Consider the following 23,807-nt stretch of genomic DNA (forward strand, 5'->3'; position numbering starts at 1 on the left):
CGGGATGGGGAAGGGCCAGTCCTGTTGGGGGCATACCAGAGGGGGAAGCGGCACAGGTGCCTCCGTTTTGACAGTACTCTGAGCACTGGTCCAGCTCACACTTGTCGCCTGTGTAGCGGGGCTGGCAGCGGCACTTGGGCTGCCTTCGCGCATTGAGGAAACAGCTTCCGCCATTGAAGCACTGGAGGGTGCAAGTCCCAGGCCTAGGGGCTGTGAGAAGAACTCTCAGGCCAGAGGGATGGGACCAACGGTAAGGGAAGCCAGAGGCTCCAGGGAACGATCCTAGGGTACCCGAGAAAGGGGTGTGCATACCATCTGGAGGGGGCGTTGGAGAGGGCACAGGCACACAGGTGCCATTATCCAGTCTCTTTCCATTGGGACAGGTACAGACAGGCCCACTGGGGCTCAGCAGACAGAGCCACTCACACTTCTTGCGGTCACAGGGGTTGGTCACTGCAGGTGAGCGGAAGGAAGGGGTGGACGCTGAGCAGGGCTCCTCCTGAGCCCTGTGGCCCTACAACACCCCCTCCTCACCACACCCCCTCCCCGCCACACCTTCCGGCTGTTTGTGTTGATGGTAAAGCACCACATCCGAGGCGTGGCTCAGGCCCCCGGTCAGGTTGACCAAGGGGCTGAGTCCAAACTTGTGGATCTTGAAGACACGGTTATTGATGTAAGTGACACCGTAGATATAGTCCTCAAACACATCGATACTGAAGGGGTGACTTAGGCCTGGGGGAGAGAGAAGAGTCAGGTACATCAAGATGGGTGCCTACACCCTGGACCCACTGTCTGAGACACCTGGCTTCGTCAGCCTAGGCACCTCCAAACTTAACACATCCAAACCAACAATCCCTGCCCCCTGCTGGCAAAAGGTCTCCTCATCCCAAGACTTCAGGGGTCACAGGAGACTTCAGTTTTCTCTCCCCCCATGTGCCAAGTTCTTCTACCCCTGCTGACTTTACACAACTTAATACTGGAAGAATGAACAAATGGACGGGTGGGGGCCCAGGCTACTGAAGGACGGAGGTACTGAAGCGAGGTCTCTGGGCTCAGTGGAAAGGGTAGGAGGCCTGGTGGCAGGGTTAGGGACCACGCTGCCACCCTCCTGACCTCGCTTGCTGTCAGCAGCCACGATGGGGTCAGTGCCGTTGAGCCGGATACTGCCGATGACCGATAGTTTGGCATCTGCCCAGTAGAGCCGCTCATTGTGATAATCCACAGCTAGGCCTGAGGTGAGAGAAAGTCATGAGGGCTCAGCCTCCGCCATGCCAGGCTGGGTGCGGAGAAGAGACCTGATTCTGTCTGGTGTCCGGGGCAACGCCACCTTGCTCACGTGGTCTCTCCCGGTCACCCACGGCCTTTAGCCCCAACCTGTTGGAAATGGTGTGCTCCACAGCCCTCAACTTTGGGGGACTTCTGAAGCAGCTGGGACCAGAACCTGCCCCTCCCACACCCTACCCCTGCCCCAGGGACCTGTGGGCCACTGAATGTTGTCCTGCACGAGAGTCTCTCGAAGGGTCCCATCCATCGCAGCTGTTTCAATCTTGGGATGGTTCCCCCAGTCTGACCAGTACATGGTACTAAGGAGGGAGAAGGGAGAGTGTGTTGGTCTCTGGGGCCAAGGAAAAGAGCATAGTGAAACAGCACTGGGCGCGGTGTGGGTGCTGCCGGGCAGCCGGAGGAAGATGCCCGTCCTCCTCACACTGAGATCCAGGAGAGCACCAGGCTAACGTCCTCTGCTCTAACTACAATATGCTAAGCCAGTAGCATCTAAAGGGGCAGAGCTGCCCCTGGAGGGGGGCCCAGATCTTGGCTGCATGTGACCGCCAATCAGAAGGGAGCCATTCAATAGGGCCGGAGTAGCCTAGAAGCCTGAGGTCTCTGTCCCCTGTGGATGACACCAGCCCAAACACCTCCCCCCAGGACCCTTGCCCACCCCCTCAGTGGGTCCACCACGATGGCATGGGGCTCATCAATCATGCCCGAGATGAGTGTCTTGCGGTTCTCGCCCTTCATTTGCGCCACCTCAATCACGTCTCGGCCAGAGTCGGTCCAGTACACATTCCCGGCCACCCAGTCGATGGCAATCCCCCGTGGCATCTTCAGCCCTGAAATCTAAGCGGTGTCACACATTCAGGGATCATCACCTTTTTGTCTTCCTGTTCATTATCCCTCTCCCCGAGTCTGCCAGCCTGCTCTTGTCTGTTACCCCTGACTAACACGACTACGACCAGTCTCCAGGTCTCTATCAGTTCAGGCTGATTGGGAACTCACTGTGTAGCCCAGGCCGACCTCTTATCTTTTGATCTTCCTTCCTCTGCTACTCATACGGCTGGAATTACAGGCATGAGCCACCATTCCTGGCATATTTTCATTTTTCTAGTTTATCCTCACTTTTTTTTTTTTTTAAAAAGGCTTTAGGGTGGGGTGGGGGCAGTGAGATGGCTCAGTGGATGAAGGTGCTCGCTGCCAAGCCTGATGACCTGAGTTCAAATCCCCGGGACTCAAGTGGTAGAAGCAGAGAAATAACTCCATGGCATGTACATGCAATGTACATACACACACACGCAAGCACTTTCTCTCTAAACATATAAAGAAACAAAGCGGTCTATAAAGCTGGAAGTATAGCACACGTGAGGTCCTAGCACTAAAGAAACAACCAGATAGATAAAAAAGCCTGTAAGATATTTTCACTGCTGTGGCCGGGGATCAAACCTACGGCTTCCCACATCCTACCACTGAACTCTGCAAAAGCCTAGGCTATGTATTAATCATCTTATTGACAAAGTGAAGCCCCGAGTAGTTGAGCAAGGTGGCCAATAGTGACATGGAGGGGTGACAAGCAGAAATCAGAGCGGGCTCTGATGCTGTCAGTCTGTCCTGGTGTTCTATGCTGCCACGTGGTGCCAACTAGTGACAGTCCTTACTGCTTGGGCTATCAGCTGTGCTTCAGCAGGCAATCTCGACTGCTCCTGCCTTCTAGCCTTAGGCTCTGCCAGCCCCTGCCATCGTGCTCAAATCTGTCAGGCTGGGCACTTACATTGAGGTGAGTGACTCCCCGGTCGATCTGCCTCCGGTGACGGTTGGAAGTGGTAGGAGGTGCAGCCGGTGGCAGGCTCCGGTAGGAGATGGTGCCCGTGTGCCAGTTGGTCCAGTAGACACGGCCGGCCTTGACGTGAACATCCATGGCGTCTATTCTGACGCTCTCGTCGCCCTGGAAGGCCTGCTCATAGGCCGAGTGGGGGTGCCCGGGGAACAGGCTGCGGATCTCATTGTCATCAGCAATGTAAAGGACCTGGTACTCGGAGCCTGCCAGAGTCAGAGACCGCCTGTCAGAGGGGCTTGAACGGTCGAGGCAAGAGCCCAGGGCCTGGGTTCCATCTTGGGACTCGCATGGCCAAGTACTGGGGAAAGATGACCTCCAGTCGAGACCCTGGCACTCTACAGACGCCTCTAGCCTAATCAAGCCATTGTTTTAAACAAGGGATGATTCTGGAGCATCCAATATCAGGCTGAGGACTTGACTCTGTGCCCCAGATAACAGAATGCCCAGATCCTTCAGAAATCTGCCCTCGCGACCCACCTCCCTACCTGACAGTTCCAGGAATTCTGCCGTGTGGTCATGGCATGAGAGCCTCTTGGCGGTGTGTATATACACGTCCACGTGCGTGTACAGTGTGTGAGCACAGGCACATGGAAGGAGCAATGCCTTGTTGTCAGAGCACGGGGGACTATGCAGGTGGGCCCATGAGCTGAGTCTAACTGTATCCTCAATCTAGGGAGGGCTGAGGGTTGTGCGCCAGGCGAGAGTGTGGCTCTCACATCTCAGAGAGCTTCAGAAGCCCAGCCGGTGGCCTCTAATTTTCCTATGCTTTGCTCAGGATGGTGTCTGGTGCACCTTGACTCTGGGGGGGCCACGCCTGAGCACTGAAGTTCCATTCCAGGCCAGCTCCATTTTCTATGCCCGCGTGGACTGGCTCCATCCACCCGCCCTGTCCTTCGCCGACTCAGTTACCTTCAGCCTTGCAGGTATTGTGCGTCTTCATGAAGTTGCGGGCACAGCTGCAGAGGTGGCCACCCTTTGTGTTGTTGCAGAGCTGCGAACAGGTGCCGAAGCGCAGGCACTCGTTGATGTCTGGGGGTGACATCGAGGGTCAGGGGGGAGTCTAGGAGCCGGGGTTCCTGCCCGTCTCCCATGCAGCTTCCTACCCTGACATCCGGGCTGGCCTGGCACCGTGTGGAAGCCGGAGCGGCAGGCACAATAGGCGGCTTTCTCGGTGCGCACACAACGTGCCTCGTCGCCGCAGATGCTAGCGTTGGTGGCGCAGCTGGTCAGCTTGGGGTCTGTGGGAGACAAACGGTGGATTTCCTCCCCCGAGCCCTGCCCCGTGGTACCCAGCCCTCTGCGCTCACGCCGGGCCCTACCGATGCTGCAGTCCTCTTCATCGGAGCCGTCACCACAGTCGTCAAACATGTTACAGCGCAGCGAGGATGACAGGCAGCGCTGGTTGCGGCACAGGAACTCCTTCTTGTCTTTGCAGTGGGGATTCTGGGTCGTGGGGGGCTCTGGAGAGGGAGGAAGCTTCAGGCTCTGGGTACTGACTGCACCACCCCTCCTCCCAGAGAGACCTGGCTAACGACGGTGTGTCCCGGCTGCTCCTCAAGCTGAGGCTGGGTGTGCTAACCCTGAAGACTTGGGGCCCCAGGAGGCCTCCAATATCTTTCCCAAGGGCTTCCCGCAGCCCAGATAGGACCCTGTCTTCAGCCTCGCAGGAGCATGCGCCCCAGGTGCAGCCCCCCTCACTGCCCTCAGCTCACCACAGTCTTCCTCATCTGTCCCATCCCCACAGTTGTCTGTGCCATCACACTGGCGCCCAATCCACAGGCAAACGCGGTCGTTCTTGCAACGGAAGGGCCGGTTGGGAGGACACACGAAGCGGGCTGGAGAAGCCAGGAAACAGCCAGGGTTAGACTTGGGGTGAGGGGTAGGGGACAGTTGGCCACTGGGGAGTATGGGAGCCATGTCCCTACCTGACACTGTCCTTGCCTTGGACAATTCCCTAACCCCACCTTGCTCCATCCTAAATCTTTTTTTTTTTTTTTTTTTTGGTTTTCCGAGACAGGGTTTCTCTGTAGCTTTGGTTCCTGTCCCGGAACTAGCTCTTGTAGACCAGGCTGGCCTCGAACCCACAGAGATCTGCCTGCTTCTGTCTCCAGAGTGCTGGGATTAAAGGCGTGCGCCACCATTGCCCGGCATCCTACGTATTTTTTAATTTTATTTGCATTGGTATTTTGCTACATGTATGTCCTTGTCAGGATGTCAGATCTTGGAGTTACAGGCAGTCAGGCAGTTGTGAGCTGCCACGTGGGTGCTAGGACTTGAACCCAGGTCCTCTGGAAGAGCAGTCAGTGCTCTTAACCACTGAGCCATCTCTCCAGGGCCCCCCATCCTACATCTTACCGCACTCCTCGGGGTTCTCGTCTGAGTTGTCCCCACAGTCGTCCTCACCGTCGCACTTCCAGGCCAGCGGCTTGCACAAGGTGTTGTTACATTGAAATTCATCCAAGGGGCAGGTCCTCACTGGGTGCAGGTGAACAGAGGGGTAGAAATGAACACAGGCTGCGGCTGCAGGATCGGATCTGTCAATCCCCTCTAAGGTGGGGCTGAGGCCCAGGGGTCTCCAGGAAAGCTGAAGCATAGCCTGACTCAGGTGTCTTAATTTCCTGCCCAGCGGGCAGAGGGTCAACGGCTTCCTCTGGTATTGGGAGGAGAGGCTACTTAGGAATGTGCCCACAGGGGTTCAGGATGCTACTCTTGAATAGATAAGAGAGGACACCTGAGCCTAGTGTAGCCTGTGGCAGGTGCCGGCTTTAGGTGGCGATCCTCAGCCTACAAGGCAGAACCAGGAAGGCTGCCTTTCTGGTTGGAACCCCTGCTCCAGCCCTCAGCTTCTCCAACACTGCTCCCTCAGGCTACTGAGCAGACCCTGACTCACTGCCTGCCCTGGGGAAAGACGGTAAGTAGGGTCTGGCCTCTAACCACAGTCAACTGGGCGGACCAGGTTCCTGCTGGATTTCTACATAGCTTGGCCCCTTAGCCAGGTTAGGGCACAACTTGCATAAAAAAATGTACCCAGTGGGCCTGAGCCTTGTCCATTGCTACATCCCCCACAACTCAGGCCAGTGCCTGGCTCTCAGTAGATGCTCGACAAAGGTTTGTGGCAGGAACAGTGTATGAGGGAAATAGAAGTGAACTGGGCCACACCATGGCCTGGGGGGTTGGGGCAGAGAGGCCAGGCCGGAGGGGCTCACCCCCGGTGCCACAGGCTTCCTCGTCACTGCCATCCATGCAGTCAGCATCCGCGTCACAGCGCCAGCGCAGGGGGATGCAGTGGCCACTCTTACACTGGAACTGGTCCATATCACAGCGGGGGGTGCAGTCTTTCTGTGGGGACGGGAGCCAGCAGCCTGGTCAGGGCCCTGGGGTTCGGCCCTAGCTCTACCGAGGCCACCCGCTTCCTTGAGATCTCTCTGCTCACCTCGTCTGAGCCGTCCGCACAGTCATGATCCCCATCGCACTTCCAGCGCCCAGCGATGCAGCGGCCGTTGGCACAGGAGAACTCACTCTCGGAGCAGGGCCGAGGGGCTGGGGAAAGACAGGACCCAGCATGGTGGGCACAGGGCATCTCCAGCCCTGGGAAATCAATACTACACCCAAGTCCAAGGCTCTTTCCTAAGTCTGTGAAGGCCACAGCTGACTGATGTCACGACCAACTCAACCAAACCCAGGCAGCTAACTGACTCTCCTCATGAGACCGGTGGGCAAAGACGGTATTCACACTTATTCACACTTATTCACACTAGGAACAGACACGGGGCGAGGGTGAGGGCCCTTGGTCCTGGCCTAGGACAGACCATGTAGGGGGGAGGGGCAAGACCACTGGGACAAGCAGCAGATCTGGGGAGAGGCCAGCTAAGGATGATGGGCAGAAGGACAGCACAGGGGCAGGCAAGGTTCCGGGGCAGAGGTGGCAGGAACAGGGGCACATCAGAGACACCTACCTCTGCGACCCCAAGAGGACAGTGTGAAAATGGAGAGAAACATGAGATGAGGTGAAATGGGCACGAGCTCAGATACACGGCATGGAGTGGGGTGGATGGAGCCGAGGGGTTGCTGACCCCCTTGCCCTGGGAGGGCCACCCCCTGCACAGGCCCCGGGAGAGGGAGGGTGACATACTGCAGCTCTCCTCGTCAGAGTTGTCCCCGCAATCGTTGTCATAGTCACACTGCCAGCGGCCGGGCACACAGCGGTTGTTCTTGCAGCGGAACTGGTACGGCTCACAGGTGCGCTCGTCTGGGGGAGGGGGTATCGGGGCAGTCAGAGACGGGTCTGGGGTTGGCAGGCGGGGTAGGAGAGCCTGGCTCTGGGGCTCAGGCAGGGACACGCTTGCTGTATATACCCGAGTGGTATCTATGGAAGGCGGCTGATTAGGGGAGCCAGTAAACACGAGTCTCTCCTGAGGGGTGGCTAGAGAGAGGAACAAGGAACTGAGAGGTGGTGGGGCCTGCCAGGGAAAGCTGCAGTATGCCCTATGCCCATGTGTCAGCTCTACAGCGTCCACAGGAGCCTTGCACTGGAGCCACACTGAGACCCGGCCAGCAGGCAGCCCAGAGGTCTATCCCCAAACTCTGTTCCTCCCTCGCTAACCTGAGGCCGCCTTCTCCCCACAAGCGCGGGCTCACCACACTCCTCCTTGGGCTCGTCAGAGCCGTCCCCGCAGTCATCCTCGCCGTCGCACTTCCAGCGTGCCGGAATGCAGCGGCCGGAGTCCTTGCAGCGGAATTCATCGACCCCGCAGGTCATCTGGGCTGCAGGACGTGGGCACGGGTAAGGAGAGTCTCCTCGGGGAGCCAAGGGGAGGGGTGTGTGTGCCCGCTGGGGTAACGGAGTCACAGGTGCTGCAGGGGAACGTGGGTGCCGGGGCGACGGGCAACTCACTGCAGTTGGCTGGTTCGTCACTGCCATCCACACAGTCATTGTCCCTGTCACAGACCCAGACGCGGGGGATGCAGCGCTTGGTGATGGAGCACTGGAACTGGTTGGGGGCGCAGGTTACCTCGGCTGCAAGGGGGATGAGAGAATGAGGACCCTACCCTCATGCCTCCTCCCAGTTCCCGGTGACCATGTCCTCCCTCTTCCAAAAGCCTGGCCCTGCCTGGTTTTGGTCAGGAGGAAGGAATGCTTTATCCCCAGCCTGGTATTTGTTTTTCCGGACCTGCTGTCTGTCCATACCAAACACAGTGCTTGTATAAGCAAACCAGGAGACACCCAATGTGACTCCTGTCACCACTCCAGGAAAGTTGACTAGCACCTCGACGGGAAGCAAGAGGGAACAACAGCGTGTGCCAATGTGCCCTGCCCACGTCCCTGAACCTGGCGCTTACGGCAGTCTCGTTCATCTTCCCCGTCTCCACAGTTGTCCTGTCCGTTGCAGCGGAAGATGCCAGGAATACAGCGGTTGGTGTTGGTGCACTTGAACTGACTGGGCAAGCAGACGTGAATGTCTGGGAGTGGAGAAGAGGAGGACTCAGGGCAGGTGGGGGCCCCGTGTCCTTCATGGGGGAGGGCTGGGCGGGGCCCGAGCAGCCGGAGCAGCAGAAATGCAGCCTAGAGAGAAGCTGCTGCAGGCTCTTGTTTCCTTGCTTGCGCTGGGGAAGGAATGACTGGCGTCTGGGCCGCTCCTTACCACAATTGGCCTCGTCACTGTTGTCTTGGCAGTCATTGTCCCCGTCACAGATGAAGGCAGGGTTGGTGCAGATGCCGGTTGAGCACTGGAACTGGCCTGGGCGGCACTTGAACTCGGCTGCCGAGAAGGAAGGCTCGGTGTCAAAAGTGAAGGTGGTGGGTCAGTGAGATGGCCCCGTGATGGTACGCATGTGCACCCACACACACGTGTGAACTCACACACACACACAAGAACATGCACGCACACACACGCGTATGAAAAGGAAGAGCAGGGAAGGGAGAAAATGAGTCACTGAAGTTTCTGGCCCTGGCGGCCAGCGAGGAGCCTCCTGCCTCCCATGCCGCCTGCGCCCACACTCACGACAGTCTGGAGGCTCATCCGAGTGGTCCCCGCAGTCATCCTCCGTGTCACACTTCCACCAGAAGGGGATGCACTTGTCGTTCTTGCACACGAACTGGAGGGCGGGTGGGGCAAGATGGGGTTGGTGGGGGCATGGGGCACTCAGAAGCTTTTCTTTCAAGGGGCAGAAATATTACAGAGAAATAGCGGTGGAGTTAGCGTTTGCGGGGAGGTAGAGCTGGACAGACAGTTGGGATGTGACGGATGTAGGAAGGACAGATGGGGATGTCTGTAGGGGACAGCACAGGACACGGGTGAGGTCAGCACTAAGGTGCGGAGGTGTTGGCGTGGGAATGACAGATGCGCGGGCATTAGAGTGGCGGAGGGGACACTGGCAGGAAGGCAGGGGGACTGAGGCATGGAACACTGTGAGTCTGAAGGGAACCCTACCTGGCTTGCTGTGCAGTTAGACACACAGGTACGGCCATCACCACCCAGATAAAAGTTGGTGGGGCAGGCACATTTGTGACCACCCCCAGGGGACAGCAGGCACAGGTTGCTACAGCCACCGTTGTTGACTTTGCAGGGGTGATTGGGCACTGCCAGAGAGAATGAGGTGGAAGGGTCATGACTCTGAGGTCACTGGCCTCTGACTGGGAGGGTGAGTCCTGCTGGGAATGATTTCCGGCCTTCTAAAGGATGTCTGGTCTGCTCCTCCCTGCTTAGGAGCACAGCAGGTCTTGATCCTGCGGCTTTCATGAGGGGACTGAGACCAGAGACAGGAAAGGGTCTTCCAAGGCCCAGGATCAGCTCAGGCTTGGACCTCACACCTGAAGTCCCCAGGATCTCTGTCTGCTTTCTGGGTTTCCTCTGACGCTCTTGGCCCACACTGTTCTCTGGACTCCCTAACTTCAGGGCATGGCTGCCAGGAGACCCCAGTGTAGAACCCAGGGTGGCTGGAAGCTGCTGAGGGTCTGGCCATATTGTCTATGGCCTCTGTAAGTCTGGCACCTGGCAGGGATGCTCAGTCAGTGCCAGGGTGACAGGAGTGCTGCTGAGAACCGGGCCTCCTGCACCCTGCATTCTCTTGCTTACCATCTGGCTGGCGCAGAGCATGGAAGACGTGAAGGTCCATGGGCCGGTGCAGGGTGCTGATGAGCAGTGTTTTGTTGGCACCCGTGGTCTTGTGGGCCCGGTTGATGGACTTGGTTTCCCAGTCTGTCCAGTAGACGTAATCTTCAAATAGGGTCAGTGCGAAGATGTGTGGGATGTCTTGGCTCAGCACTGCGGCAGGGGAATGCAGGGAAAGACACGACAGTAGTTAGCACCAAGAACAGACTGGGTTCCACGCCTGCTGACCTCCTGAACTCCTATCACAGCCCTGAGTTGGGAATGAACCCCAGTTCCAGATCTCTCTATGGCTTCCTAAGGCTGTATGGGGACAGCCTGTCTATCAGCCACACTGCTGCTCTAGAGGAACACACAGCACCTCCATGAAAGTACAGATCACAGATGTTCCTCAGATAGTTCTCCTGTGACCAGCCCTCAGGCTATCACCCTGGGCCCTTCCCCCACAAGGAGCTGGACTGTGGCCTGGCACCGGGCCCAGTCCAAGAGAAACACCAGGGTATTTGAAACCCCAGACCTCCGGCTTGTGGTTTCAGTACACCACGCCTTCTTGTCCCATCACTTTAGACCCCCAGGTAGGCCTGCTGGCTTTGGGCAGCCTCACTGGCATACGGACCAACGTGACGATTGGAGCCATCCAGGCTGGCAAACTCGATGTAGTCTTCACGGGCGTCAGCCCAGTAGATTCGTTCTGTGACGTAGTCCAGGGTCAAACCGTTGGGCCACGTGATCTTAGTGTCCACAATGACGCTGCGGCCAGACCCGTCCATGCCAATCCGACCGATCAGTGAGTGGTCACCCCAGTCCGTCCAGTAGAGGTACCTGGCAGGTGGGGGGCAATGAACCCCAAGAGTCTAGAGATTCATGGCGCCAGAAGCCTGCAGGGAGTCTGGGCTTGCTTCCCAGGGTGCCCCCGGCCCCTCCTGGCTACTTACCCATTCTGCACGTCCACCACCAGAGCCCTAGGCTCACGGAGGCCAGAGCTGACCAGCACTGTTCGATAGGCTCCATTGAGCTTGGACACCTCAATGGTGTCTCTGCCTTTGTCACACCAGTACAGGTTGCCACCCACCCAGTCCACAGCCAGCCCATCTGGGTTACTAAGGCCCGTCCGGTGCAGCACCTATAGGGGGCACAGTGAGGGAGAAGCCTGAGTGGGACCTTCCGGCTCTCTGGGGCCTGGCTTCTCCCTCCTGTGAAACGGAGCACAGCTCCTGCTCCTGGCTTCGCTGGGAAGATGACAGATCTAAAATGTCCTGTACCGAGCCCGAGACTAAGTCATTGTCAGCAGGGGCTCTGGGAACACCGGCACACACCTAGTGCACACAGAATCGCACAGCACAGCAGAGGGAAGGCAGGAAGGGTCCTTGTGTTTGCACTCTGTGTTTGGGGGGAGAAGCTAAAACAGGCAGGGTGTTCGTGTGGCCCAGCGATCGGGGAGAAGCGGTGTTGATGGGGACATGAGCTGTGTGGGGAGGGCTGTGGGGCTCATCCGTGGGGCCCCCTGGGTGCAGGTCAGCTGACCAGGGGCAGCCCTTCCTCACCTGCACATTGCTGCCGTTGAGGTGCATCCTTCGGATCATGCTGCCCTGGGTGGTCACGTCAGTCCAGTAGATCATCTGCTCTCGGTAGTCAAAGTCCAAAGCCACAGCATTGTTCAGGCCCTGCGTGTGGAACGGGGACAGGGAAGTCAGCTGCTGCTGGGACACATGTGCATCTGGGGGAGGATGTGGCTGGAGGGAGGGGCACAGGAGACAACCGTGGGCCCAGGTGGGAAGAACTGGGGAGGCTGTACTGGGCCCGGGCAGTTGACAGACGTGAGAAAGGCTTGGGCTTCGGCACCTGCTTAAGCAGTGTGTAGTTGGAGCCGTCCAGGTTGAGCCTGCGCAGGTAGTACCGGTTGGCGAAGATGAGGAATGGCTCCTCATCTGTAGGCAGAGGGTCCTGGTCAGGTATGTCCTTGTACCTCCAGTCTAGTCTACCTTCAGCTATATTATCCCACGCCCCTGCCCTCTCCCTGCCTGCCACCCCCTCCCTGCCCACAGCTGCCTGAACCGTATCTCACCAGTCACGGCTTTGCAGCTGTGGGGGTCGCCACCACGGGGTGCGTAGCCCTCCACACACAGACACTTGTAACTGCCATGGGTGTTGATGCAGAGCTGGCTGCAGGGGAAGGTGGTGCTGCACTCATCCACATCGGCACAGGTCCTGCCGTCGTCTTTAAGCCGGAAGCCAGGGCGACAGCGGCACTGTGGGTACAGGGAATCTGGGCTTGAGGACACAGCAGGGGTCTGGGCTTCCCCTGCTGGAGACCAGGGACGACCTGTCGCCCAGAGCTTTCCTCCTACCTTGGTGGTGTTCCTCACACATCCCTCATCTCCCAGTCCCTCAGTGTAGCTTAGCGCAGGCTAAGGCTCTTTGCCATCTATATTCTCTCTTCCTTGGACATTTAAATAGCATCTCCAGGAGAACAATTCTTCCTCCAGGCTGGGCCTCCCCTTGAACTCCAGAGCTACGCATCTGTCGCCTGCTTGACAACCCCACTCATTTCTCTCCTAGCCTTTATCTCACCCATGAACAAACCCACACTGATGGAGACTCTAACAGTGACTTCTGTCTGCCCCTGCGACATCCCCAGAGCCCAGCACACTGCCAGGCAGAGTGAGTGCCCAATAAGAACTTGATGGATGGTTGAATGAGGGAATGGAGCCGCTGTCCCATCCATTCAGGATGTACCTTAAAGCCGATCTTAAGGTCCTCGCAGTCCTGACTGCAGCCACTCAGCTTGCGGCTGAGACACTCGTTGACGTGGCACCCGCGTTCGTCGGAGCCGTCCCCGCAGTCATCCTGGCCGTTGCAGAGCAGCGCCTCAGCCACGCAGCGCCCACTGCTGCACAGGAACTGCGACGAGGCGTTGCATTTATGCTCTGCGGAGGGCGGCGGGAACAGGTCAGTGGGCTCACAAGAGGACAGGAGGGGAGGGGGCCGGAGCAGCCGCGAGGCTCACCTGGGCTGGTGCAGTGCGGGTTCTTGGGGGCCTCGTCACTTTGGTCATGGCAGTCATTCTCACCGTCGCACTCCCACTGGCGGGAGCTCAGGCAGCGCCCGTTGGCGCAGCGGAACTCGTTGGGGCCGCAGGTTGGGTACTCTGTGTCGGGGAGGGGACGATGAGGCTGCTACCCTGGGCACGGTGCAAGCACAGCTAGGCAGGGCTCCCCCTCCAGGCGCAGGACTCACCGCACTCGGGGGATTCGTCAGAGCCGTCCGCACAGTCCCGGTCATGGTCACACACAAAATGCTTGGGAATGCATAGGCGGTTCTGGCACATGAATTCGCGGTCGTCACAGGTGCTATTGTACACTGGGGACAGAGGCAGAACCCCCTCAGCCCTCTCTACAAGCTGTGGGTGGTCACCACCCCATCCTGGGGTTCCTGGGAGGTGAGAGGGAGAAGGGGTGGAGCCCTGGATGGGGCGGGGTGGGGAGGGTGTCTGGGCACAGGGCTAAAGTCACAGATCCGTACTAACAAAATGCGCGGCTCCCACTGAAGTTTTCCTACCCTTGACCTCATCCGCCAGCAATTTGCAAAGCAAGGCCGTGAGGCCTGCTGCCCACCCGCGCCTCGTTGCCTCTCCCACTCACGGCATCCGGCTGAGATGCTCTCATCGGCGCCATCCGCGCAATCCCTGTCTCCATCACAGAGCCAGCGCTCAGGGACGCACACGTGGGTGCCAGGACAGGAGAAGGAGGAGGGGCCGCAAGTCTTGCCTTCTGCGTGAGGAGCAAGGAGACAGAGATGGACTCAGGAGAGGACGGGGTCTAGCGGGCAGCCGTGATGACATGCCCCGCTGATGTGTGGATTTGTGTGGATTCTATAGGGGACAGGATGAGCATTTCTTCCGGGGGCACCTCCCAGAATCTGGTTCAGGCTGCTCCTCACCGCAGTGAGCCGCCTCATCGGAGCCGTCCCCGCAGTCGTCACTCCCGTCACACAGCCACTGCTTGGAGATGCAACGGTGGTTCTGGCATTCGAACTGGGCCTCTGAGCAGAACTTGTCTGGAATAGTCGGAGAGTGTAGTCAGATGAGAAGAGGGGCGGCAGGCAGCTGCCAGGGAAAGACAGGAGAGGTGCCTGTGGTGTCCCTTCCTGAGAGGCTCCTCAGAAGCTGAGGTGACCTATTCTCGAGCTTGAGGGCACTCGCACACAGACTGAGGTGGGACCCGGGTGGGGTCTTCACGCACTGGGGCGCTGGGGTACTCGGCCACTCACTGCAGTGGGTCTCGTCCTCGCCGTGCTCACAGTCGTCTTCCTTGTCACAGGTCCAGCTCATGGGGATGCACCGCCCACTGGGGCAGGCAAAGTAATTGAGCGGGCACCGCGGACGCTTCACGCCTGGGAACAGAAGGGAGGCGTGAGGACGCTGCGAGCCCTGGGCCCGCCATCCACCCAGCTGCCCGCTGCCACAGTCACCTGGGCAGTCACGCTCGTCGCTGTAATCTCCACAGTCGTTGGCCCCATCGCACACCCAGCTGGGCGCGTAGCAGAGGGATGTTCGCTCGCAAGGCTGGAAGAGCACGCCTTTCACGCCCAGGCGGAAATAGCTGCTGCAGTCGGTGGCACCTGGGAGGGGGAGGCGAGGGTGTGGAGGTCTAAATGTAATCGGCCCCATACTCTCACAGGGACTGGCACTATGGAGTAGGTGTGGCTTTGTTGGAGTGGGTGTGGCCTTGTTGGAGGAAGAGTGGCATTATGGGGGCAGGCTTTGAGATTTCCTATGTTCAGGATACCACCCAGTGTCTCAGCTGTCTGTTCTGTTGCCTGCAAGATGCAGGACTCTCAGCCGCTCCTCCAGCACCATGTCTGCCTGCATGCCGCCATGCCCCCCATCATGAGGATAATGGACTGAACCTCTGAAACTGTAGTGAGCCACCCCAGTTAAATGTTTCCTTTAGAAGAGTTGTCATGGTGTCTGTTCAAAGCCTACATGGGTCATACTCAGTTCCCCCTAAAACACATTCCAGGAGCAGCTGCTGGCCCCTGGTGCCTCTGCTGTCAGAACATGTGAGAAGCACTTCGTGTCTGGTGCCCTCCGCTCATTCTCTACCTCCAGGGGTCCCAGGGGCAGGACGGACAGGCAGGGCCCAGAAGGCAAGGGGCTGCCATGTGGGGTCAGGAAGGCTGAGAGGAAACAGCACAGACCAGCTGAGGTAGGAGGGACAAGGGACAGAGCTGGTCTGAGGATGGAGCAGACACAGGCAGGATACTCACTGCAGTTCATCTCATCAGAGGCGTCCTCACAATCCACAAACTGGTTGCAGCGACTGGAGTTCCCGATGCAGGAGCCGTCCCGGCAGCGGAACTCACCCATGCCGCAGGCGGTCTCTAGAACAGGGCCCATGGGTACCATCAGGCCGGAGTCCCTCTGGAGGGCCACAAAGGCCCAGGACAGAGCTCCAGTCTTTGGAGTGCCCTGAACTAGCTATCTTGGGCCTGGGGACAAATACTTAGCCCGAGTGAGGACAGGGTGGAGGCAGAGACCTAAAGTGGGCGAGGTCGGAGGCTGGGGCTTGCAGCGACCCACTCACTGTTGCAGGGAATCTCATCGGAGCCGTCCCCGCAGTCATCCACCCCGTTGCACCACAGCATGTTGGAGACACAGCGACCATTGTTGCACTGGCGGAAAGTCTTCTTGCAGCGGCGTGAGTCTGCAAGGGGGGAGGTGTGGTCGAAGCAGGTACAGGAAGGGGCTATGGAGCTGGGTCACGTGGGGCAGGGGACTGGGGGAGAGGGTCCTAGGGGGCCGTGGTCTGGGAGGAGGAGCGGCTGCAGAGGCTCCTTACTGCAGTAGGAGGGCTTCTCGTCTGACTTGTCCTTGCAGTGGGAGACACCGTCACAGGTAAGGCTGAAGCTGATGCATTCCCCGTTGGCACACTCAAACTCATCTTGCGCCCGACAAGAAGAGTTCGTAGCTGGGGACAGAGAGGTTTCCATGAGCTGGGGCCCAGCCCGAGTCCAGCTTTGGAAGAAGTGTCCCCTAGCAGCCTCTGCCCCAGCTAGCTTCCTCACCCCGGCAGGTGAAGTCCTCCTGGAGGATCCGGCCCCCTCTACAGGAACAGTTGACATGGCCTTGGTGGGTGAGCAGACACAGATCCTGGCAGCCTCCGTTGTTGATACGGCAGGGGGACAGTTCGCCTGCGGGGAGACCGCGAGCTGCAGAACGGTCCCTGCTCTGGACACTCCCAAGATGCCCACCTAACATTCCAGGGCTCTGCACGACCCCAGCGGCCACAGAGGTTCCCAGCAATGGGGAGGACCTGGCGTGGGTGCTGACGTGGTAAGGCACGTGGGCACTGGGGGCTTTGAGATGAGTGTACAGTGGTGGCCAAGGGTGTGTGCACAAGGCTAGGGAAAGCCTTGGATCTGTTAGTGAAACACACACACACACACACACACACACACACACACACACACGTGCAGCAGGTCACCTGCACCAGGTGTAGGTATGCGTGTTTATGTACAGGCTGAGGGTGGGCACAGGCTGCACCTGGCATGTGGGCATGAGGTCAGGTTTGGGGTGTGGGTAGCTTGGGTGGAGGGAATTACTAGGCATTCCCGTGACAGGATCTCCAGGGATAGGAATGGGGATGAGGCTCTTGAGGCATGAGCAATATGAATGTGTATTTGTGTGCAGTTTGCATGAGATGGACCCAAGTATATCAAGTCCATGCATGTGAACAGATGTCTTGAGGGAGCTGGGGCGGAGGGGTGTTAGAGCTTTCGGAGTTTATGGGAGGTTAAAGGCATGTAAGGATATTTATCTGTACAACGGGAGTCCTGAGAGACTAGTGCACACATGTATGGAAGCACAGAGGACAGGAGAGCAAGTGGCAGGCCCCACTCACAGCTGTTGGTGTCGTTGGCCACAGCGATGATGCCCATGGGCTGCTGGGGGATGTCCACTCGCAGCAGCTTCATGTCACTGCCCACGTACTTGTTGGCCCGCTGCACTGCCCGCCGTACCCAGTCAGTCCAGAAAATATGCTCCCCGTACACAGCCAACCCAAAGGGGTGGACAGGCTCTGACTTTAGGATCACCTGTTGAGACAGCAGCACCAGTATCCCCATTTGGTTCAGGGCCCTTTACCAACACTGACCCGACAGTGGGGCCTGGGAAGTCAGAGTCGGAAGGATTCGTAAATGCATCTTGCCTTCTCCCTTGTCTAAGCGATGTCAGAACCCCACGGGCAGAGGTAAGAGCTCAGACGGGTGTTTTCATTCCCAGCTTTCCCTGCCATGTCTCAGATCGCCCAGCCCGGCTGTTCTGACTTGGTTTCCCCTCACGTCCCCACAGACTCACGTAGCGGTGGGAGCCGTCGTACTCGCACCGCTCGATCTTGTCCAAGGTGGCGTCCGAGAAGTACAGCTTCTCCGCACGGTGGTCAATGGCCAGGCCGTTGGGCGTGCGGATGTCCTTCTCGATGAGGGTCAGGACGTTGGCTCCGGAGAGGGCTGCCCTCATGATGCTTGGGTGAAGCTCGTTCCAATTGGTCCAGAACATCAGGCTGATGGGAGGGGGCAGAGGCATCAGGAACCAAGGGTCTGCCTGGACATGGGCCAACCTCAGAGCCAGCTAGAACCTAGGATGTGCTCCACAACCCGGCAGCCATAAAGGCCAACACAGCCTTGGTGCTGAGAAGAGCCCAGCCACCGACCATTCAGTTGCTCCGGTGTGTGCCCATGGGGATGTGCTGTAGTCCGTGAAATGACCACCTGCATTTGCTGAGACAGGAGGCTGTGTTGCCAAGTGACTCAGGCTCCCAGCCTCCGGCCTGGTCCTGCCTCCACCACTTTCCAGCTTAGGCAATTTACCTGACCCCTCTGTGCCTTAGTTTTCTCCTGTTTAGTGGGGATGATACTGTTGCCTCACAGAGGGTTACAGAATTTAACAGTATATATTCATCTCAGTCACACTTTTCTGTGAGTCTACGGCTAACTGCTTTCTCTGAACTGAAGCGGGAAGTCCTTGTTAAGTGTTGAGCGTTTCCTTGGTCTCAGGCACACACGGGTCATACCCTCAAAATTTGCTTTCTCCACAATTTTAGGGCCTTCGTGGATGTGGAGTCTGACTTCCAGCCACGCCCTGCTGCTTGTGGGGTGGCGGTGAGGACCCCAGGGACATCAAGCACAAGAACGGTAACATGATCGCCCTCAGAGCCTACAGTGGATGGCAAGCCCTGGGCCTTGGTCCCTGAGAGTCCCTCACTTGAACGGGGGCAGTGAGCCCTTTCCCCCTTCCTGTGGGATGTGCCGAGGAACGTAAAAAGCTGCTTCAGAACAGAACCTGCCCCTGGCCACCCACGCCTCAGCCCCTCCCTGCTCCGACCTGTTTATTCTCCACGCAGGGTCTCCAACCTTGGCCTGCCTTGAACTCCCTTTGTAGCCAAGGATGACCTTTAACCTTCTGATCCTCCTGCCTCCGCCTTCCAAGTGCTGGGGTTATAGGAATGTACTATCATCTCAGGTCTACGCGGTGCTGGGGATTGAACTTTGGATTATACACATGCCAGCAAGCAGTCCAGCACTAGCTACACAACGATCCTCTTCCACCTCCTTATTCTCCCGACTCAAATCTATCACAGCAAAACTTGACTCTTCTTAGTCAGGTTTCTCTGTGTAGCCCCACCTGTCTTGGAACTCACCCTGTAGACTAGGCTAATCTTGAATTCAAAGATTAACCTCCCAAGGACATGGTTACACCCGGCTAGTGAGAGAACTCTTTATGGACGAAGGTGGTACCCATCCAGCCTGTCCTGGCCAGCAGCAAGAGCATGCTCTCTTGTCCTTCCCCCCTCCATCCTTTAGGTAAGGCCTGGTGTATCCCAAGCTAACCTTCAACTAGTTATGTAGCTCAATGACCCTCAACTCCGTTGTTCCACCTCTATCCCCCAACGATGGATTATAGGCATGAGTCACTATGCCTAGCCTGAATGTTCTTTCTGGACTTGTACAGTCTGGCCAGTGGCTTCCACACCCTTAGATCCAGCGCAGACCACACTCACAGTGGAGCATCACACTGGCTTACAAAGGATGCACTGTGGGTTAAGAGTTTGGCAACATGCTGGGCGGTGGTGGCGCACGCCTTTAACCCCAGCATTCGGGAGGCAGAGGCAGGCAGATCTCTGTGATCCAGGGCCAGCCTGGTCTACAGAGGGAGTTCCAGGACAGGCTCCAAAGCTACAGAGAAACCCTGTGTTGAAAAAAACAAGTTTGGCAACAATGCTTTGTGGGACAGTGTGATGGGGGAGGGGAGGCTCTCCTGGAGTAAGTAGCCGGCAGCTAGAATCATGGTGGACTCTCTACCTGTTCAGCTGTATGCTTCCCAAAGCCAGCATTGCTCCAGCGGGGATCAGAAGTACGGCTGTCTGAGCCTCTATCCTGATGCACTGGCTCGTACCTGGTCCCCAGGACAATCTCATGACTCTCCTGGGGTATCACGTGCCATGGGTATCCGTGTCCACCATCACCCCTCAGCTGCCTCCTGTGGACACGCTCCTAGACTTGCAGTCAGGGCAGGCCACTGGCACCGTCACGCTCTCCTCTCCCTCAACATTCTTCTCACCTCATCCATTTGTATTTTAGTTTTTCAGAAACCACTGGCTCTGGGATACGGGCAGGGCATTTTCCTGGGCTCAGCTGAGAGGAACTTGGTGGGTAACAAGGAGAGTGTCTCTTCTAGCCTGGCAGAAAACTGAGCTGACCTCAGTCTCTCCCTGAGGCCCCAGGGCCAGCCCGGACAGGTGAGGTCACCAAGGGCAAGGTAGGGAATCTTCGTGTCCCCATATTCAGACAGCTAGGGCAGAAGGGAACAAGGGTCCTCGTGCTGGGTCTCCTGGGCTGGATCTGGCGGGGATCTGGCGGGAGTTACACCAAGGTGAGGAGTGAGGGGTACAGTTACCATTCTATGTGGTTGCTTCTGGGGCTTGTTGGTCCCTTTGTTCCCTACCGAAGCTGTTTGAAAACACCTGATTCCAGCTGATCCGGGCCAGGGAAGTTGCTCAGGCATGAGCCAGGACAGTTATGGAGAGGGTGTGGCTCACTGGCAGCCCACCGAGCAAAATGAGGAAAGGCAGGACAAGCTGGAGACAGGTGGGCCAGCCCCCTGCCCTGCTCAGGCCTGCCATGCCCAGTGCAGTAGACTCTGCTGTCCCCTTGCTGACCTCCTGTTCTGCTCCTTTCCTACTCTTCCCACCCTGAGCCTTGTGCCCACAGCTGCCTTCTGTCACCATGGACAGACCTGTCACTGCCCCGGCTGCTCATGGATGAGACCTCTGCTGGGCTAGGGCTTCCACATGCTCAGGCTCAGTGAACTTCGCTGGAGCCAAGCCCTAGAGTCACAAGGTACTTATTCAATGTTAGAGTGTGGCCGTGTGATGGACGACGGTCACAAAGCCAGAAGCGTCCCTTACAGCCCTCAACCTTCCCTTTGGTTCTGGCATTTGAACAATTATCCTTGTTCCACATTGGATAATGGAGGAAGCTGAAGCTCAGAGAGGTTATGTATCTCACTGAGGCCACACAGCAAGCAACGGTGGAGCATGCCTCTCCTGCCCCTGCCACAAACACAGGCCCCCTGCCACCGCTTCCCACCCCTGAGGCCCAGTAGCTCACTTCTGGCACTCGTCCAGCACAAATGCCCTGGGATGGTCATCTCCCGACATGGTGATAACGGTCTCCCTCTCGAAGGCCCCTGGGCGAGTCTGGTCCACTGTGTGGCGGGTGATGGTGGATGTTGTGTAGCTTGTCCAGTACAGCGTGTCCCAGCCACGGTGATAGGCCAGGCCTTCCACAGAGCCAACATCTGTGAGAAACAGAGCAGAGGACTTGTGGGATGTGGGAGTGTAGCTAGAGGCCTCTGGTCTGATTTGCCTCAGCTTCTCCCACATCACCACCTGTGCCATGACCCGTGGCCCACCTTCCTCCTCCTCCCCTGCGCCCTGACACCTTGCCTGTCACACTCTTTGGGAGCTGGGGTTCCTGCTTATCCACGTGTGGAGATTTCAGGTAACTAAATCCTACGAGGGCCAGACTGGAAAGATTCCTACTTCCAGAGGCCTTGAACCGGAATATTTTGTAAAGCCGACACAAAGTCGGGGTAGAGCATATAAAGAGAGAGAGCTCACAGTGGTGTCCTCCTCCTCCAGGGGAGGCTCAGCGGCCACTCTGTGTGCCTGCGCGGCTGCCAGAGCCTGACTACAATGTGACATGAACCACACGCAGGGAGGGGCTGGCTCCCAGTCTCCCCTGATGGAGCTGAGATTAAGAGTATCCAGTTGAGCTGCTGGGGGTAGATCCAAGGTCCTGTACACAGTAAGCATGTACTCCTCCACTGAGCTCCACCAGCCCTCGGACACTCCATTTTTAGACAGACAGGACACTGTGCAGAAATGTCCCAGGACTCTGAAGGACAGGCCTGTTCTTTTTCTGCTGTGTAACCTGCACCCAGTTCTGTGCCTAGATGGTCTATATGGACCTGTATGAAGAGAGGGACCAAAGGGGAACTGGGAAGGATCCTCAGGTGACACAGTGCTTGCCTAGATGCACAAGGCTCTAGGCTCAAGTCCTAGTGCCATAGCAGAAAGGCGTGGTAGTGCACACTTATAACCCCAAATGACCCCGGCACTGGGGCAGGGCACGGTACAGGCAGAAGGATCAGAAGTTCAAGCCAAAGCCACCTGTGGCAACACAGAAAGTAAAAAGGCGGGAGGGGCAAATGGGCCAAATATCCCAAGCAGACAGCTGGACGCGGAAGCTGAGAAAACAGAAGGGGTAAAGGACCGGGCAAAAGAGCCGAAAGGCTGTTTCCTGGTGACAGTCTGAGGTTGGCACTGTCTGGAAGAGCCACTGGCTGCTGAGCTCAGCCTTCCTGGACATGCTTCTAAGACCCTGACTCCTGAGGTCAGGGTAGGATGCTCGCGGGAGCTACTGAATGCTACATGACCAGAGTTGCACCTAGGCCACGTCTGCTGCCAGAATTGTGTATCCTGGGGCAGAATGAAGCCAATGCAAGCAAGGAAAGAGCCTCTTTCTGGGGAAATGTGCAGGCTACTACAATGGCAGTGGACCTGGCCACTTAGGACAGTGGTTTTCAACCTGCCTAATGCTGCGACCCTTTAATACAGTTCTTCATGATTGGTGACCCCAACCACAAAACCACTTTCATTGCTACTTCATAACTACAATCTTTCTAGTTATGAATTGTAATGTAAATATCTGACATTTGACCCTTGTGAAAGGGTCATTTGACACCCCCCCCCCCGGGGAGTTTTGGCTCATAGGTTGAGAACCACTGCCTTAGGACCATACAGCAGGTGGGACTCAGAGCAGCGGGAGGTTGGTTGGTGCCTGGGGAGGACTGGGGCTCGGCTCACTTTCCACGATGGTGGTCCTCCCTGAGCCATCATCATTGATCTGCTGGATGTTCCCGAAGTGGATGTCACTGAAGAAGATGCGATTAGGGGTGCCCGGGGAGGTGCCCGCTCGGTAGTCAAAAGCCAGGGCAATGACATTCTTCATGTGCTCAGGGTCCTCGAAGGGCTGCACTGGGGCGTTGAGGTTGCGCTCATCCGACAGGTGGATGCTCTTGAGGATGGTGCGCTCCGAGTAGAGCAGGTAGCCGGCGTACTCTCTGCACGAGGCGCCATCTTCTGCCAGCATCCCGTGGGCACAGGCACAGGCTCGCTGTCCACCGCCCCGGTACAGACAGAGCTGCTGGCACCCGCCATTGGCTACCGCGCACACGTTGGTACCTAGGGGCAGAGGGCATCAGAATAGTACAGTGGACAGGGTAAGGGTCTTTGGTGCCTCTGACCTCTGGGATCCCAGCGGGGGATTTCAGCAGACCCCTGCTCAGGCACGGTATATAGTATCCAGTCTTTCTTTCCCGCCCTGGAGGCTCTGACTGCTCTCCGAGTCCCTCTTCCTCCACACCAGGCTGTCCTTGTTCACCTTTCTGTCTGTCTCTGTTGAAGACCTTGATGTCTTTGAGCTGCACACCGATGCCAGTTCTCAGGGGCACCGAGTCCGTGGCATTGTCTTTGCACCCGCGCTTGATGGAGCCATTGGCGTGAGTCCTGGAGAAAGGAAAGGCATGAGTAGGGTACCAACGAGCCAGAAAGGGAAGACATGCGGGAAAAGCAGAAGCGGACACGGAGCTCACCTGTCACTCCAGTAGATGAATTCCTCAAACACGGACACCGAGAACATGTCCATGTTATTGCTGGCCAGGACAACCTCGCGGTTCTCGCCTGTCTCCAGGTCGATGCGTTCAATCTTGTCCATCCGGGCATCACACCAGTAGAGCTTCCCACCCTGCAGGTCAGAAGGGCCCACCTCACCGCAGGGCCCTAAACTCACAGCCAGTGTCTGCATCTCAGGCAGCAGGAAGGGTACGCCATGTGTGGGGCTACAACTCTGCGCCATACTTTCTTTTTTAAAAAGATGTATTTATTTATTGTGTATATTATTCTACCAGAACGCCAGCAGGGGGCACCAGATCTCATTAGAGATGGTTGTGAGCCACCAAGTGGTTG

At 57.5% G+C, this 23,807-nt stretch overlaps 1 protein-coding gene across 1 annotated transcript in view; it reads right to left on the reverse strand.

Moving 5' to 3' along the window:
* The window catches only part of Lrp1 (LDL receptor related protein 1), an 82,257-nt gene that overhangs the window by 3,079 nt on the left and 55,371 nt on the right, over window positions 1-23,807 (reverse strand). The window contains exons 39-82 of the mRNA XM_005358010.2: window positions 23,435-23,586; window positions 23,224-23,348; window positions 22,647-23,024; window positions 20,887-21,076; window positions 17,576-17,780; window positions 17,121-17,313; window positions 16,285-16,410; window positions 16,059-16,187; window positions 15,804-15,923; window positions 15,487-15,600; window positions 14,689-14,838; window positions 14,488-14,610; window positions 14,158-14,274; window positions 13,860-13,988; window positions 13,456-13,578; window positions 13,226-13,366; window positions 12,955-13,145; window positions 12,284-12,467; window positions 12,061-12,146; window positions 11,763-11,882; window positions 11,154-11,341; window positions 10,835-11,040; window positions 10,186-10,374; window positions 9,541-9,689; window positions 9,112-9,205; window positions 8,752-8,868; window positions 8,450-8,569; window positions 8,004-8,126; window positions 7,748-7,873; window positions 7,242-7,358; window positions 6,543-6,649; window positions 6,316-6,448; window positions 5,465-5,584; window positions 4,822-4,944; window positions 4,429-4,569; window positions 4,213-4,347; window positions 4,019-4,138; window positions 3,044-3,312; window positions 1,940-2,118; window positions 1,477-1,583; window positions 1,114-1,230; window positions 556-732; window positions 313-453; window positions 37-210 (exon numbers count right to left, since the gene is read on the reverse strand). Of these exons, the coding sequence (XP_005358067.1) occupies window positions 37-210; window positions 313-453; window positions 556-732; window positions 1,114-1,230; window positions 1,477-1,583; window positions 1,940-2,118; window positions 3,044-3,312; window positions 4,019-4,138; window positions 4,213-4,347; window positions 4,429-4,569; window positions 4,822-4,944; window positions 5,465-5,584; window positions 6,316-6,448; window positions 6,543-6,649; window positions 7,242-7,358; window positions 7,748-7,873; window positions 8,004-8,126; window positions 8,450-8,569; window positions 8,752-8,868; window positions 9,112-9,205; window positions 9,541-9,689; window positions 10,186-10,374; window positions 10,835-11,040; window positions 11,154-11,341; window positions 11,763-11,882; window positions 12,061-12,146; window positions 12,284-12,467; window positions 12,955-13,145; window positions 13,226-13,366; window positions 13,456-13,578; window positions 13,860-13,988; window positions 14,158-14,274; window positions 14,488-14,610; window positions 14,689-14,838; window positions 15,487-15,600; window positions 15,804-15,923; window positions 16,059-16,187; window positions 16,285-16,410; window positions 17,121-17,313; window positions 17,576-17,780; window positions 20,887-21,076; window positions 22,647-23,024; window positions 23,224-23,348; window positions 23,435-23,586 (6,568 nt within the window). The remainder of the gene's footprint in view (window positions 1-36; window positions 211-312; window positions 454-555; window positions 733-1,113; window positions 1,231-1,476; window positions 1,584-1,939; window positions 2,119-3,043; window positions 3,313-4,018; window positions 4,139-4,212; window positions 4,348-4,428; window positions 4,570-4,821; window positions 4,945-5,464; window positions 5,585-6,315; window positions 6,449-6,542; window positions 6,650-7,241; window positions 7,359-7,747; window positions 7,874-8,003; window positions 8,127-8,449; window positions 8,570-8,751; window positions 8,869-9,111; window positions 9,206-9,540; window positions 9,690-10,185; window positions 10,375-10,834; window positions 11,041-11,153; window positions 11,342-11,762; window positions 11,883-12,060; window positions 12,147-12,283; window positions 12,468-12,954; window positions 13,146-13,225; window positions 13,367-13,455; window positions 13,579-13,859; window positions 13,989-14,157; window positions 14,275-14,487; window positions 14,611-14,688; window positions 14,839-15,486; window positions 15,601-15,803; window positions 15,924-16,058; window positions 16,188-16,284; window positions 16,411-17,120; window positions 17,314-17,575; window positions 17,781-20,886; window positions 21,077-22,646; window positions 23,025-23,223; window positions 23,349-23,434; window positions 23,587-23,807) is intronic.

Source organism: Microtus ochrogaster, chromosome 24 (genome assembly GCF_000317375.1).
Source record: "Microtus ochrogaster isolate Prairie Vole_2 chromosome 24, MicOch1.0, whole genome shotgun sequence".
Lineage (NCBI taxonomy): Eukaryota > Metazoa > Chordata > Mammalia > Rodentia > Cricetidae > Microtus > Microtus ochrogaster.